Below are 16,012 nucleotides of genomic sequence, written 5' to 3' on the forward strand. Positions count from 1 at the left end.
GTGGGGAGGAGCCGCAAGAGCCGCCGGAGGACACCAGAAGATGAGGTTCGGGGCCACTCTGTGCAAAGCAAGCTGCACAGTGGAGGTAAGTATGAAATGTTTGTTTGTTAAAAAAAAAACCTTACAATCGCTTTAACAATCCAATATAGGCTTGTTTTAAAAAAATCGCCTTTCATGTTTCATGCCCATCTGCTGGCCATCTTTTTCCACAACTTCCTGGATTCCCCGCGTGCTTTGCAACTGCTCTTTTGCTGTTTACTTTCGATTTCTAAGGACTACATATCCCATGGTACCTTGCTGCCTGCAAGCTATGATTCCTGTACAGACTCCATCTCCTAAAACTCTTTGCTGTAGTACAGGAGGCAGGTTCTGTGAAATGTGTGACACAGCAGTGCCTACTCACAAGGCATAGTGAAGACATGTCACAGAATTTTGAAAAATAAATGCGTGGGGACCTTCACAAGGTAAGTTTACAATCTTAACAATTATTCGGATTAATAGGAGTAGGCTAGAAATAATTGAAATAGAATGTGGAAATAAATATAAGATTTTAAATTTTGAATATATACTATATACTTTAACAGACTAATTGGTTTGGTAAATTAACCCCATAGTCCTTGTCAAAAGTAAGCTCAAAACTAGTATAGTTTTATAATGTGAACCATTATTTCCTCTTCTGCTCTTTAGGACAATTGAAACTTTTCTTGCAGTTTGCAAGATCACAGGTGAAATCATGAGCATGGATCCATTGAAATGTTGCTAATTTACACACAAGTATCCCCATTTCAAAGTGTGGAAACCATATACTGTATACGGATAGGCAATACTGCTACATAAAATGACAGTATGATGGTCTTTATTTCATGTTGGTAGTTACACATTATAATGATTACAGCCATCACTACATTCTGTCATGAGCTTAAGGTACACATACAGTATGCTTACATACAGTGCAATGTTAATGTTTTTGATCTTCTCCATGCAGAGAGAGACCTGTGTCCGCATGCTTTCCAATGCAGCCTTCGATGACTGTGACCTGCGTGTGCCTCAGGATCTGTACATCAAGGCCTGTGTGTCTGACCTCTGTAGCTGTCAGAATTCATCTGATGCCTCGTGCTTCTGTGATACCCTGTCTGAGTATTCCAGGCAGTGCACCCATGCTGGTGGGATGCCCAAAAATTGGAGAACCGGCACCATGTGTGGTAAGTACATTTTTTCTTGGCCTGTTTAATTGTCTATGTCCTTTTCTCTGCATAGGAACCAATTAGCTTATAAGTTTTATTGTCAGCTTAATTTAACAAGCTGAAGTTAGAAGCTGATTGGCTACCATGCTCAGCTGCACCAGATTTAGCACTCTCCAGTTTTAGTAAATCAACCCGATGTGATTTGTAGGTGTATGAAAGGAGTGCACATACAATGTAGTAATAATGAAGCTGATCATACACCAGTGGTGTACTTAGGTTTTGTGCTGCCCTAGGCCTGACTAAACTCGTGCACCCCCTAATTTAAATATGGTACGCCCCTTCCTGTCAAGGTCACACCCCACCCTGCCATCTATAAACCACACCCCTTCCTCTTTAGGGCCCACCTTTTCCTCCTAAAGCTCACCCTCCAGTCTATTGGAAGGCAAACTCTGCATGAAGCACAGGTAAATGCAGGTCAGAAGGAGGTCAAATGCACCTGTCAGTGAATTGACACTGAAACGTCTCAAACTGATGTCAGAACAAATGCCAGTGCTAAGTGATAACAAAGGCACTTTGTTGTGTTGGAAGTGCTCATATTCACCTGTTAAAATACCCCTAAATTACATCACATTGGGCCAGCAAATAGGGTTGGACTAAATCCATATTTGTGGATTATTGGACATACAATGGTGATCTGACCACACAGGTACCACTCTTGGTTGTCAGTGCCACTTATCCCAGGAAGAACACTGGGGATGGGGACCTGCCCAACTAATGTTCTATTTGATGGTGGTCATGTAAATTCACAAACCAGTTTCATAGTCAAAGAATTAGGACTCAATCAGGCCAAAAATAACCCAAAAATATGTCAACACACAGATTGAAAGATATTTAACCTGTGTATGTTTAATTTCAATACATTTTCCTAAATAAAACAGGAGTAACTGCATAAAGATATTCCTATAGAGGAAAAACAGCAGGTTGCAAAAACCATGCGTGAAAAAAGTACATTAAAAGTGTAGCATAAGGCAGTGGGGACTCTTTTCATGTGGGAGTCAGGAGGAGGCTGCTTTTTTTCATGCGGGGGGGGGGGGGATGCAGCAAAATGCTGCCCTCGGCCTGGTCCTTGTTGGCCTAGGCCAGGATACAGCATTGCCATACACTCTGCAATATTTTCAGGTGGTCTAATGGATTTCAGCATTTTTTAATAAATAGAATGTACTATGACCAATCCAAGCATTTTATAATGTGCTTTATAGTTCTTTGTGGCAAGTGCTCTTGCAGATTCCAAAGAAAAAGATAACAATTCTTTCACTGTTAAAAAAACATCCAAAAACGTCAGGAACCAGAGATGTTGGTGCCACCTATATGATGGTCACTGTAATGATCAGACTTTATAATGGCCCATAAGATCTGCCCATGTATGTCCCCTTATGTTGCTTTAAGAACATATCAGCAAGGATAGTTCAGAAGTAACCATAGAAAAAAACATTGATGAAAGGAGTAGTTGATACAGGAATAAACTTCCAACAGAGGTAGTAAGTTAGTCAACAGTAGGTGAATTTAAACATACTAAGGACAAACATAGAACTATACTCAAATAAAAAAAAGGTTAAAAAAAAGGGGGCAAACTCAATAGACCATTATTTTTTGGAGGACATTCTTCTGTGTTTTTATTGACCAGTTGTAAAGCCACTACTTTCTAAAATATGTCACTTTTTACTGACTTTGAGTCTCTTATTGGCAGAGAGGACCTGTCCAATGAACATGAAGTATAATGAATGCGGTTCCCCTTGTGCTGATACTTGTTCCAACTCCGAGCGGACGCTTGTTTGTGAAGATCATTGCATAGATGGCTGCTTCTGTCCACCAGGTAAAATCATTTTTATTTATTTAACAGCAAGCATTCCTTGTGTGTTTTTGGTGATTATTCTGAGTTAGGTTATTTCTACAGATATATAACATATTCAACTACTAAATCAACATCCTCTAAAGGAATGGGAAACTCAAGGGATACATAAGCTAGCGCAAATTGTTCAGGGTTCAGCTATTGGGTCATTTGCTGACTTAAGATCTGAATTCTCCTTATCAAACCGCTCATTTTACAAATATCTCCAGGTCAGACACGCAATTCAGGCCCAATTTAGATCGCAGGAGATACAGTTGATCCAGATCCCGGTGATATCTCAAATTATGTCTCGAGATACGCTTAAAGGCTTGATTTCATTCATATACACTAGGCTGGGGGATAAATTGTTAGATCGAAGTGGCATGATCAAAAGTAAAAGGAAATGGGAGAGGGACGTGGGACCAATGTCCGTACCCGACTGGGAGTGGATAATGGATCAGGGAACCAAGGTTTCTATTTCTCCGGCACAGAAAGCCTCCCAACTTTTCTTTTTTCACCGGGTATATCATACACCTAGGAAAATGTTTAAAATGGGGTGGAGAGACAATGATCAGTGGAAAAGAAAAAAAAAAAAAAAAAAACATCCTCTAAAGTTATCTGAAACTCAGTTGTTCAAAAAGGATGACAAAATGTAGGTCATTTCTTTACAGAAGTTGAGAATCTGTAGCTGTGTTCACTTTGATTATCCAATACAGGAATTTTCTTTTCACATGCTTACATATTTGAAATGAATTCAGTTTTCGGAGTGAAGATTCTCAACCCCTATAGAGCCCCTTTTGTGATGAGGGAGGGTGGCGCCAAAAAAACACATAGTTGATCTGCATTTTACCCACCCTCCACTTAAGTTGCAAAGGCAGCAGATGGGGGTGTACACATGCTGTGGTTGTGGTGCTTTGCTTTGGCTGTGGCAAAAAATGATGCCCCTGTTGTGGTCTGCAGACAGCCTGCCACCAAGCATGACCCATTCAAGCAAATAGGGGCAACATCACAACCCCCCAGCAACCATGTCCAATGCCTGTGGTTGCAGTTCAGTGATGCAGCATTTACGGGGTTAAAACAGGCAACATATCACCTCCTCACTGCCTGCAAATGTATATGAAAAGCTATCTGACTCCTAGTGTAAGCATAAAATAAGTAAACTGGCCTTAGTAAGTCATTGCAGCATTTACTGGTTATTAGTACCATAATAATAAGAGTTATTAGAACCATCTTTTAATCTCAGTCAATGTTTTTTTTCAGGAACGGTACTGGATGATGTTGATAATCGAGGTTGCATCCCTCTCAGTAAATGTTCCTGCACCTACAACAATAAGAAATTTGCACCAGGATCATTTTATACCAGCAACTGCCACAACTGGTAAGAACTAAAAATTAGCTGTGAAAGTGCTCAGTCATTTCTTGGTGTATTTCTTACCAATTTGTACAGTAATCCAGCACAAAATAACTCCTCCACTTTGCCTCTTTAGAAGAGCTTTGTGTAAAGAAGACCAGTCACTACTGATCCCTCTCCTTGTGCTATGTGACTGGTCATGTCTCCGCCCCCTTCTGTAGTTTCCTTAAAGGGAGCCTATAGCTCAAGGACCTGCTGGGCCCAATCAACAGCTCTGCTCTCTCACAACATACACTTTTTTGTACAAATTACATATTATGTAATATATTATGTTATATCTGGGTTTGCAAAGGCATTTGATGCACATTGCCTGGTTACTGAGGAATACATTTAACGTTTTTGTGCCTGGAGTTCCTCTTTGCTAGTACAGCTTTTCCTATGGGAAAGGTCTCTTTTATAAATTCTCTATCAGAATTCTTCATTAGTATCCTCTTCTCATAACTGCAAAATACTAATACATACATTTTTGAACATCAGTCTTAAATAGAAACATCTATTTTAAGTTGGAAAAGCCGTCTAAAGCTTTTTGAAATTACAAGAAATGAATTTGAGCAATAAACATGAATAATATTATTGTATCTGACTGTGTTTGCATTGTTTATTATAGCACTTGTCATGGTGGTCAGTGGAGCTGTAAGGCTTTGCCTTGTGCTGGACGCTGCTCACTTGAGGGAGGCTCACATGTCTACACCTATGATGGCGGTCACTATAACTTCCATGGAGACTGTAGCTACATCTTTACCAAGGTAACATTGCTCATCAAGCCTTCGAGTTCACAGTAGTAGCCATATGGTGAATTTTGATATGCACCATATTTACCCATTGTAGTTCTACTATAATGTTTTATGTAGTTATTTTCAGAAAAAATAAATCCTGTAAGTCAGAGATTCAATTAAAGCTGTCCATACACTTACAGATTTTTTTTTTGTTCAGCTTGAAGGTTGCATTTCCAGCTGTGGCTTCCAATGTATTCCAATATAATGGACTGGCGGCTGTCAGAATACCTGAACAGCAGCTGCATCTGATTGGATGCATTTGCTGTTTGTTTGACGATTTTCTGCCCAGCTCCATTGATTTTTTTTATTTAAAAGATATCAGGCGGGACGGTGCCAACCGGACCATCTATTTAGTGAAATTCAGCCAGTTCATCAGAAACCCCAAACAATGTGAAGTGTATGCCTAGCATAAAGCATTCAATTTTACATAAATTCTGGCAGGTGGGTAGGTGGAGCGTAATAAAACATTTTTGTTGAAGAGATGAACATGATATATTATCACTAAATTTAGATTATTTTTTTCTAATGCAAAACAAACACCAGAGTATTGCTGATCAGTAATCCTTAGAATGACGCTATTTACATACCACATTCCAATAACTCTCCCCTTGGTTCTTGCTTGTAGGACTGTGTCACAAACATGTTCACTGTGCTGGCCGAGTTGAGGAAATGTGGAGTGACCAATACCGAAACTTGTCTGAGAAGTATCACCCTGTCTTTGGTTAAAGGACAAACAGTGAGTAGTGCTCAGTGCACCAGTACAATTTACCTCTCTTTCCAGATACTGACTAAAAATATCCTTGTAGTATACAAAGTGAATATCACTTTTTGCCATTTTTTTTGCTCATTGTTAGTCCTGTTTAAAACTTGAGTTGCCCTAGCCTTTTTTTTTAGTTTGATCACTTTCCTAAATTGATGTCACCTCTGTAATCTGTAGGTTCTGACAGTGAAGTCATCAGGAACTGTGCTTCTGAATGGGATCTACGCTCGTGCACCACTAGTTACAGGTACAGAATTCTGTGTGATATCATACTGTACATTGAAAGGTGGTCATACACTGCCTAAAAAAAGGAACATTTCTGAGCCAGGCAATGAGATTTTCCAATCTGTTTCCGTATCCTTCTGGGTGCATATCTCATAGTCTGCAGGTAGCTTATTGCTTCATCTTGCCCTATTCTTGGATTGATCAAACATCCTGTGTCTAGGCTTGTGTCAGTGCCATTACCTTTGGTTGCCATTGGTTACAATTACGATTAGAATTTAGTTTTTCTTTTCTGTCTGCCACCTGCTCTGATTTTCTGCTTAAACCTCAACCATGCTGATCTACCTCTTACTCTGACCTTTGGACCATCCTGACCTTCATGTGTATCTAAACCCAAAACCAAAAATGTAATACATTGCAGCTTACTAGTCTTTGGTGTAGTGCTTTTTTTTTTTGTTTCAACCTTCTTTTGCTTTACTTTTACCTAGTAATCCTGCAAATAACTCACTTCCTGTTCCTGGGTAGTTAAGACACTCCTCCACTGTATCTATGGGGGAGTTATGGTTGTCACCCAGACTGCTTTCCTGATATGGGTTACAAACTTGTTTGTAGCTCTTCACCTCCATTATGTGAGTAGCACAGGCAATTGGTAGCTTACAGAAGATTGTCTTCAGTGCATTTCACAGGAAACGACAAGGGCACTGCTTTTCTGGCAAGATTATCGGGTATTTTGTGTACACAAATGTTCCTAGTTAGAAATAAAAAAAAGAAAGCAAATTCACCCCCTACATCTAAGGACTGGTAAGCTGTGATAAATATTTTTTTGTTCTTTGTTTTAGTTACCAATTCACTTTCACATAACTGTTTGGTACTCTGCTCTGCTTTTGTCCTACTTGAACTATTAGATGTCTCCAGCCAGGCAATTCTGAAGGTAGCACTCTGAAAGTTCTTGGCGGGATATATTTCTTGCCATTAGCAGCTCTTGTAAAGTCAAGTTTGGGGCCCATGCCTTAGTGTGGCCCTTCTGCTACCTGTTAGGATCATAGATGATCCACCTCACCTGTGATATAAATGAATGCATGTATGGTATTGATGAGGTCCTGGTGCAAGTATCTTCCTGTCTGCCATTTATAGGTAATTGTCGATTTTTGACCGGTCTACATTGCAACTATTGTCAGGAATGTACAGTGCCCTTTTAAAGGGAGTGGTGAGATTATAACTATTCCAGAAGCAGAGAATCACATACATGGGCAGGTGGATAAACTGGTTTTCAAATCCAGGAGTTAGAGGAGATAAAATATATGCAGTTCCATAATGGCAGATAAATAAGTCAGTTTTGTTTTTTTAACTGATTTGACTCTGTGTATACTGTAGAGTGCAGCATTATAATTAAATAAGCTAATCCACTGGGCCCTAATTAACCAGTTAATGAAAGAGCACAATAGATCTAAGTAGTCTTTGGTGTACACTGCAATGTTGATGCATATAACCCAAAATCATGGCATTACTAGGCAGCAATGAAAAAAAGGAATATCAATGTGGGCGAAAAAATACAATGGCAAGAATGTCAACCTGTGGCAGTTCTAAAACCTGAAATCCTCTATTCATATGGTCAGCACAGTCCCACTTCTACTTTGCAGCACAAGGTACCCTGGTCCAAATCCCAGTTAAAACACTATTTGCATGGAGTTTGCATGTTATCTCTGCACTTGTGCATGCATATATGATAGGGACCATAGACTGTAAAATCCTTGAGGGTATGGACTGCTGTGCATATATAATATGTAAGTGCTATGTGAATTGTTAGTTTTATATAAAGAAATGTACAGAGTTAATCAAACATAAATGCATGTGATGAAACAGATGGAAGCATGTCACAGCTTTTGCTTAAGAAGTACAAGTAAAATATCTACATACTATATTTCTTCTTGGATTTCCTTTGTTTATTGAATACCAGGTTGTTAATTTACATTCTTTACATTTGTCTTTTTCAGATAATTTTGCTGTGTTGCAGCCATCTTCTTTTTATCTGGTCATTCAGACCTTCAATGGGATCCAGATCCAGGTTCAGCTTGTTCCAGTCATGCAGGTCTCAGTGAGCCTGGACCCTGAGTACCAAGGAAATGCATGCGGTAAAAGTTTATCCATGTCTTTTTATTTGGGGCTTTAGTCTTTAATGTTCCTGGGAGTATAGTAAATGTGAACAGGTGTAAATAAGGCTTGATTTACCGGTGGCCCTTCGGGACACTACATTGCTTTTTATTCATTTTAACTGAATATTGTTATTTTCAATGTTTTTAGGTCTCTGTGGAGACTTCAATAAGGTCCGGACAGATGATTTTAAGTCTCTGAGTGGAGCACTTGAGGGGGCAGCAGCTTCCTTTGCCAACACCTGGAAGAGCCAGGCAGACTGCAGTGATGTGAAGGACAGTTATGAAAACCCATGTGCACTCAGTGTAGACAATGGTATGTGAGGAATCTTTTTATAAACATATTATGAGATTAAATTTTCAAATATTTTTGAATACCTTAATAATATATATTTTAGTGATTTGGGATTGTGGGGTATTAATGTAGGGTTAGCAAAGGGAGGACTTAATTGCAGAGCCAAGTGTGCAGTTTGAGGGTGCAGAGAAAACTAAATTGCAAAGCTGCTAAATCTGAATAATGGTGTCATGATCTTTTGATCATAAAACTGGTAATCTGCTTTATAGTGTGTTGAGATATGCGAGTCATACAAGTGGGAGAAATCCTGCCCTTGTAAGTTGTTGTCCGCATATGTTTATTAAGTGTGTGTATGTGTAATAGTTTGGAGTTCCTACATAGCTTAGCTTAAATTCCATTGTTTATGAGAGATTATGTAAATGTCTAATTCCTGCCCTGTGTAAGCTTCAAGTCATAACTCCGAGCTTATAGAGGACTTTCCTTACATCCATATGACCGTGCTGGGCTAATCACCAAGCATCAATATTGTCTTCCATATCCAAACCTAATGGGTATTTCTATTTGCTCCCAATGGGCAAATAGAGTACTGCTTGAGGGTTAGTGGAACATAAAATGAATCTGTGGCTTTGTTGTGCATAAAATAAACACAGGTGCACTTTATGGTAAAATTATGAATATCGTATAGACTTTCAACAAAGCTAATCTGTATAAAAAGTTGTTTAGTTATTTAATGGCATCTAACCCTTTTTTTACTAATCTTTAGAGAGGTTTGCTAAGTTTTGGTGCTCTCAGCTCTCGGACAGCAAGGGAACCTTTGCTCAGTGCCATGCTGTTGTGCATCCAGCTGTGTATGAGAAGGTGAGTGATCTGTGTTAAAGAAAAAATAAATGTGTTAGATAGTCCACATGGCAAAATAGACCATGTATGTCCATAAAAGACACTGAGATTGATTTACTAAAACTGAAGGGTGCAAAATCTGGTGCAGCCGTGCATAGTAGTCAATCAGCTTCTAACTATAGCTTGTTCCATTATATTTTGACAAAAAAATAAAAATAAAACTGACAGTTGGTTGGTTTTTATGCAGAGCTGCACCAGATTTTCCACTCCACTATCTTAAAGAAAATATGGTGTTAAATAATTTATTATGACGTTTTAGTTTACCTGCTTTTGGCAAAGCCTTATTTTTATAACTTTCCTAAATCTAAATAATGTATAACATTCAAAATCAATATAATAGCAAAATCAATAGTCATTTTAATATTTACCAATTATACTCAGTTACACAGGAATAATAAGCTATTTGTAAATGTTTTACATAAACTTTCTATAAATCAGCATATTTCTTGCAAACCTTCAGTAGACCCTCCTATTTTAAGATTGATCATTAAGAAATGATTTATAATTATGTTTTGTACCAACAGAACTGTATGTATGACAGCTGTAACTATGAGAATAGTGAAGACCGTGTTTGTGCAGCCTTATCTGCCTATGCACGGGCCTGCGCTGCTGAGGGAGTGACTCTGGTTGGATGGAGAGGCGACCTCTGCGGTATGTATGGAGGTTTTTATATGGTGGATATTATCCAAGACATTTGCATTATACCTTGACAACATTTTTTTGGCAATGATTACTTTTGAATAAAAATGTAAAGTAACATTCTGTGTATTTGAGAAATCTGTCTTCTGTTGTACAGAGAGTTTAGTATCGCAATTTTTATTTTTTAGATCAGCTCTATTACATAATGTATAAATATTATACATAAGTTTACAAAGATCTGCAAAATGTCTCAAATTTAGAATTAAGCTGTATCTTTGCTATAACTCAGCAGTTCTGGGTGTACATTTACACCCAGTATCCTAATATGAGAAGTAGTCTCCTTATTTTTGCAATTTGTGATTGAATAGGTAATGTATATACCTTCTAGTCTAAGTAGGTGCTTATGTGCTTCTTTGTTGTTGAAATATAAACATCTGTAATTTTAGGAAGGAAAATAATAACTTTTAGTTTGATTATTTCACTCAATCTTATGGAAGTTCCTGGATATTTTAAGGAACAAGTTTGAGTGGGTTTATGAGAAATAAATTAGTATAAGTTAAAAAAAAAAGAATAGAGAAAAAGGTAATTTGGATTTTTGGGGATCTAGTAGGGGGTTGTATGAAGTGTCTAGCTCTGACTCTGTGTTATATTCCATTACCTCCTTGTTTTTCTAGGTTTGGTGGTAAGTATAGATTGGTTGACACCGATCAATTGATACATATATTATATAATAAGATGCTTATTATTTTTGACAAGATTAGTACCTTGTAGTAAAATGTAAGGTTTACTTATGATATTAGAGATTCCACTCCTTTGACAAATCACCATTAAAGTGTAAAAAAAGCAAACCTGTGGGGGGAAAAGCAAAATATATAATTATCCCCGGCTTCTGCCCATTGTACCTAGGTGAAGGTGATAAAGAGATCCTGGGAACGCTGTTTGCAATGTTTTGGTCTAATTTCCTTATGAGATTTGGAATTAAGATTTTTCTAAGGGTCTCACTGGAAAGATCATTATGTAATCTTCTCCAGTGCAGAAACCAGGGGTAATTTAAGTATATTTACTAACGTTACTCCAATCGATTTTTTCACTTTTTACTATTAAATGTGACAATATGTTATGGGGTTTGGGGACCCTGATGAAATAAGGAAACCTTATATTTAAGTGTAAGGTTGGCTCTAAGACATTTTTCTAAACTTGTTTCATTTCTATATTAAAATGGCTTTATGAAAGTCAAACTTTTAAACTAGATACCTACAGAGGTGCAAGCTATCTTTTGATATTAAATCAAATATTATCTGCTGCTTTAACCAAATTTAGGGTGATTTAGGGTGAAATCCTTACAAATGAAAAAAAGTTGTCATGGCTAATGTAATTTTCATCTTTTCCAATTTTAGAAAAATACACAAAGGGCTGCCCGAAAAACAGCACTTACCAGTACTCTATTACTACTTGCCAGAAAAGCTGTCGCTCTCTCAGTGAGCCTGACCCCAGCTGCAGCTTCCATTTTTCTCCCCTGGATGGCTGTGCTTGTCCAAATGGAACATTCATTGATGACAATGGAGCCTGTGTACCAGCTGGGAACTGCCCTTGTTACTACAATGGTTCAATGGTACCCCCAGGAGAGGTCATTTATGACAATGGTGCCATGTGGTAAGCTATATAAAAACAGGGTAATCAGGGGTTTCAATACAAGCTAATACAGAATTTAAGACATTACTTCAATTTATTTTTATTTAGCTGTTTATTATTATTTACTTTTCCCATTAAGTTTTTTTTTTTTGCCAGGATGTCCCCAAAATCAGTATCTGTTTGTAAGTATAAATGGTTCCCTTCTTCACCCTCATAGATAACCCAAAGGGCATATATGCAAGGTGGTCTATGTACCACAGCATCTTCCACACACCTGCATATGTGTGTGTTTAAGTTTCTACTGCAACAAAAGATTTTATTGACGAAAATGTCCTAATGTTAACCCTGGTATATCAATTCATGAGCCTGGGTTAATTAAAACAGCTTACCGCGACTCTAATGAATACTTATGCAAATTTTGAACATTTATCAGCATGCTGGCCTAACAATATTTCACACAGTGCTGAGAATGAACCTGGATTGGTGCAGATCCTATTACCGTACTTATCAACGTATAACACGCGCCAGCGTATAACACGCACCCCAAGTTTAGGAGGGAATTTTAAGGAAAACAAATTTTAGGAGGGAAGTTTAAGGAAAAAAAACTTACATTAAAATGCCCATCAATGCAGCCTTTTCAGTGTCCATCTACAGCCTTGTCCATCATTGCAGCCAAGCCCAGTGTTCCTCTGCAGCCTTGTCCATCATTATAGCCTTGCCCAGTACCTTTTTAGCCTTGCCCAGTCTCTTTGCAGTATTTGCCTGATTTCAATTTGGCACCCATTTCCACTGACTGTGAGCGGACAGCAGAGCGGAGTGAGCGGAGCTGAGATACAGAAAGCTGAGCGTACTTCGGCTTTACTCTGCTTTTTTCACAGTCCCACCCATTTACACTGATTGCGAGAGGAGAGGAGCGAGCGCCACTGACATACAGAAAGCCGAGTGTACTTCGGCTGGACTCGGCTCTGTTCACAGTCAGGGGCGGGACTGCGAGAGGAGCCGAGACTAGCCGAAGTACATTCGGCTTTCTGTATGTCAGCGGCGCTCGCTTTTCTCGCAATCAGTGGAGGTGGGCGGGACTGCGAGAGGAGCTGAGTAAAGCCAAGTGTACTTCGGCTTTGTATATCTCGGCTCTGCTCACTCATTTCCTTAACACCCCGGGGGAGATCGGCGGGGATCGGCATATAACACGCACAATAAATACGGTACTTGGTTTAAAAAATGTTATTGTGTCTACTGCCATGGCCTATGCCTAATATCAACAGGATAGAATAGGAATAGGAAACGTTTGCTGTAATTCTTGCAATACATTTGTTTTTGTTTTGTTTTTTCCAATAACAAAGTCGGAGTTTCATTTTAATCTTCATGGTCCATATATTGTGTTTTTTTTACTTTTCTAATACAAAGCTGAGTTTAATTTCAATCTAAATGTTTCATACATTTCTGTTTACCACAACCTTTCAATGTGGTCTGCCAGTATGCACAGCAGGCATCATAAAACTGTGTTCTCTGGTGTTTTTCTTACTTCTTCTTTGTTGCCTAGGCATAGGATGAGGCTGCAACCATTTAATTATTAAATCAAACTAATGCTTTGCCCATGAAGGACAAAAGTAACAGGTTCACTTAAATGCCACTCTTCCCAGCTACATCTATGTGGCTTCATTTTGCTAACCCATTACTCCATTCAGACACCGAGATCAAAGAGAGGAAGCCCTCTGAACATAGAGCTAAAGACCCTCTCCCTACTTATGTATGACAAAGCCAGGGACATCACCAAGTTCTTTTACATGTAAGGAAGGAGAGTGTGTTTCCTTCTCCTGGTGTCTAAAAGGGAGGGAAGGAAAGAAGAGTATGTGCAGCTGGAAAAGGTGACAGTAAAATGAACCTTTTGTTTTGCCCTTCATGAGAATTTGAGATTTTGAGAATTTGAGATTCCTACTGTAAATGTGTTGCAATATGCAGAATAGCCACAATATGGCACCATTCACAATTGTGTAGACTCCTACAGTACATCCATACTGTATGTCTGTTCTTGTCTATAAGCTCCTTAATATTTTATTGGATATATAGAAAATGTCAAATGTATAAACTTTATAAAACTAAAAAAGCCTTTATTATCGTACAACTTTCAAAATGTTTAAAATGTTTCAATATTTTAGTAACAGGGTACAGCGTATAACAAAATATGCTGACAAGCACAGGTTAACATACATGTATTTGATTCTTCATTCCAGCACATGTAAGAGTGGAAGACTACGATGTGTTGGGAAAACACTCAGTATTGCAAGTAAGAAAATATTTAAAATGAGATATGATAATATACCATTACTGTTAATTGTAAATCCATCGGATTCACTCAGATGTTTAGTGACCATATAAATGCACCAGACCAAAGGCCCCACTGAATACTAAAGTGTTTTCCACATCCCTAACTGATAAAAAGGGGTATTCTTATAATAGACTAAAACTTCCAGTTACAGAGGCTGAGAGATATTTTGGGATGTACAGGCATACCCCAGTTTTAAAGAGGAAGTAAACCCTGATGAGTTTACTTCCTCTTTCATTCCCTGCAAAGGCAAAGCATAATGGACTACTATGCATCGCATAGTAGTCCATTATGTGTCACTTACCTGACACTGGCGCCAGCGATGTCACCGCTGTCCCCTGTAGTCCGGCGCATCCATCTTCTCGGTGGGGTCTCACTGCTCCGCTGCTGTCATTTGGCGAAGCCGCGATGACGCCACTCCCGTGCATGCGCACGGGAGCCGACACGTGCAGCGTCTTCGTAGTCGACGATGCCACGCTCAGTGCACCTGCGCGCCGCTGTCTATGGCGCATACGCCGTAGACAGCGGTGCCTGTCTTTCGGCAAATATCTCCTTAACTGTGTAGGTTTAGGAAATATTTCTTGGACCTGCAGGTTAGCCTTAATCTAGGCTTACCTGTAGGTCAAAGTGTGTTGTAAGGGTTTACAACCACTTTAAGTACACAATGGGGTTTATTTACTAAAGCTGGAGTGCAAAATCAGGCTCACTTCTGCATAGAAGCCAATGAGCTTCCAGGTTTTATTACCAAAGCTTAATTGAACAAGCTGGGGTTAGAAACTCATTGGTTTCTATGCAGAAGTGAGCCTGATTTTGCACTCCAGCTTTAGTAAATAAACCCCATTGTGTACTTAAAAGTGGGGTATGCCTGTACATCCTTTTGTGAGGCATCGAGAGATAAGCTTGGACAAATTCACAATACAGTTGGGCTCTATCACTGTATCAGAAATGCTAACCACCTTACCCAAAAATCTAAAGGACATCTAAAGCCAAAGCTTTTTTTTATTGTAATAAGAGTGGGGAATATGTCAGACCCCTTTAAGATTGTATTGTCCTCTTTCTCCCAATTCTGCTTGGTTTTATTTCCTGACACTGATGAAGAAAACAACATAAAGCTCCTTCCCCCTCCAGGATATGAATGTTCACACTAAACTCTGACATATGAAGGGTGATCTTAATGTCACTTGGGATTATCTTTTGAACAATGAAATAAAAATAAAAATGTATGCATTTGTTACTTATGATTATGACTAATATGCATCTCCACTCCTTGCCCTTTATTCAAAACTAAGAAACATTTCTACAGGTTTCTAAGTACCACAAAATAATCTGAAAGAGGAGAACTGCCAAAAAAGAAAAAAAAAAGTCTCATCATACTGTATATTTTCCTTAGTTACCTAAGGGTAGGCTCTCAGCAAACATAGGGGTCAGCAGGCAGAAAATGTGGATGCAGTCATATTAATTAATTTCTCATGTCATTCTTTTTTTGTGGTAAAAATTAAAGATCACAAAGAGAGATAGTGATTCCCTGTTTCTCTGCTACCTAAGGTGAGATGTTTCTCTCTCCTTGCAGCAGGGTCATTGTTAAGCTGGCCATACCCACATGACTCAATAAAAGAACTGTAAGAGATTCCTTCATCCACGCTCAAGAAAGCAGTTAGACGAATATTCCCTGCCAGCTATTGTATTCTGACAGCTGGCTTCAGCGGCTGTCAGTATACCCGAACAGTGCCTGCATCTGATTGGATACAGGCTCTGCTCAGCCAACAATTTTCTATTCAACAGATGGCTTTTGTCAAGCCGGGCTTTGGGGGTAAGGGCATTAACTGCCCAAA

The 16,012-nt window shown here is 38.8% G+C and overlaps 1 protein-coding gene across 1 annotated transcript in view; it reads left to right on the forward strand.

Annotated features, from left to right (window-relative positions):
• Positions 1-16,012, forward strand: part of LOC143926064 (uncharacterized) — a 96,597-nt gene that overhangs the window by 11,852 nt on the left and 68,733 nt on the right. The window contains exons 6-17 of the mRNA XM_077450223.1: positions 986-1,202; positions 2,932-3,057; positions 4,333-4,450; positions 5,091-5,229; positions 5,885-5,995; positions 6,197-6,266; positions 8,236-8,373; positions 8,543-8,707; positions 9,450-9,544; positions 10,108-10,234; positions 11,620-11,875; positions 14,089-14,141. Of these exons, the coding sequence (XP_077306349.1) occupies positions 986-1,202; positions 2,932-3,057; positions 4,333-4,450; positions 5,091-5,229; positions 5,885-5,995; positions 6,197-6,266; positions 8,236-8,373; positions 8,543-8,707; positions 9,450-9,544; positions 10,108-10,234; positions 11,620-11,875; positions 14,089-14,141 (1,615 nt within the window). The remainder of the gene's footprint in view (positions 1-985; positions 1,203-2,931; positions 3,058-4,332; positions 4,451-5,090; positions 5,230-5,884; positions 5,996-6,196; positions 6,267-8,235; positions 8,374-8,542; positions 8,708-9,449; positions 9,545-10,107; positions 10,235-11,619; positions 11,876-14,088; positions 14,142-16,012) is intronic.

The sequence above is a fragment of the Lithobates pipiens genome, unplaced genomic scaffold, assembly GCF_037356315.1.
Source record: "Lithobates pipiens isolate NorthernLeopardFrog02 unplaced genomic scaffold, aLitPip1_a1.2 Scaffold_10, whole genome shotgun sequence".
In the NCBI taxonomy this organism is placed as follows: Eukaryota; Metazoa; Chordata; class Amphibia; order Anura; family Ranidae; genus Lithobates; species Lithobates pipiens.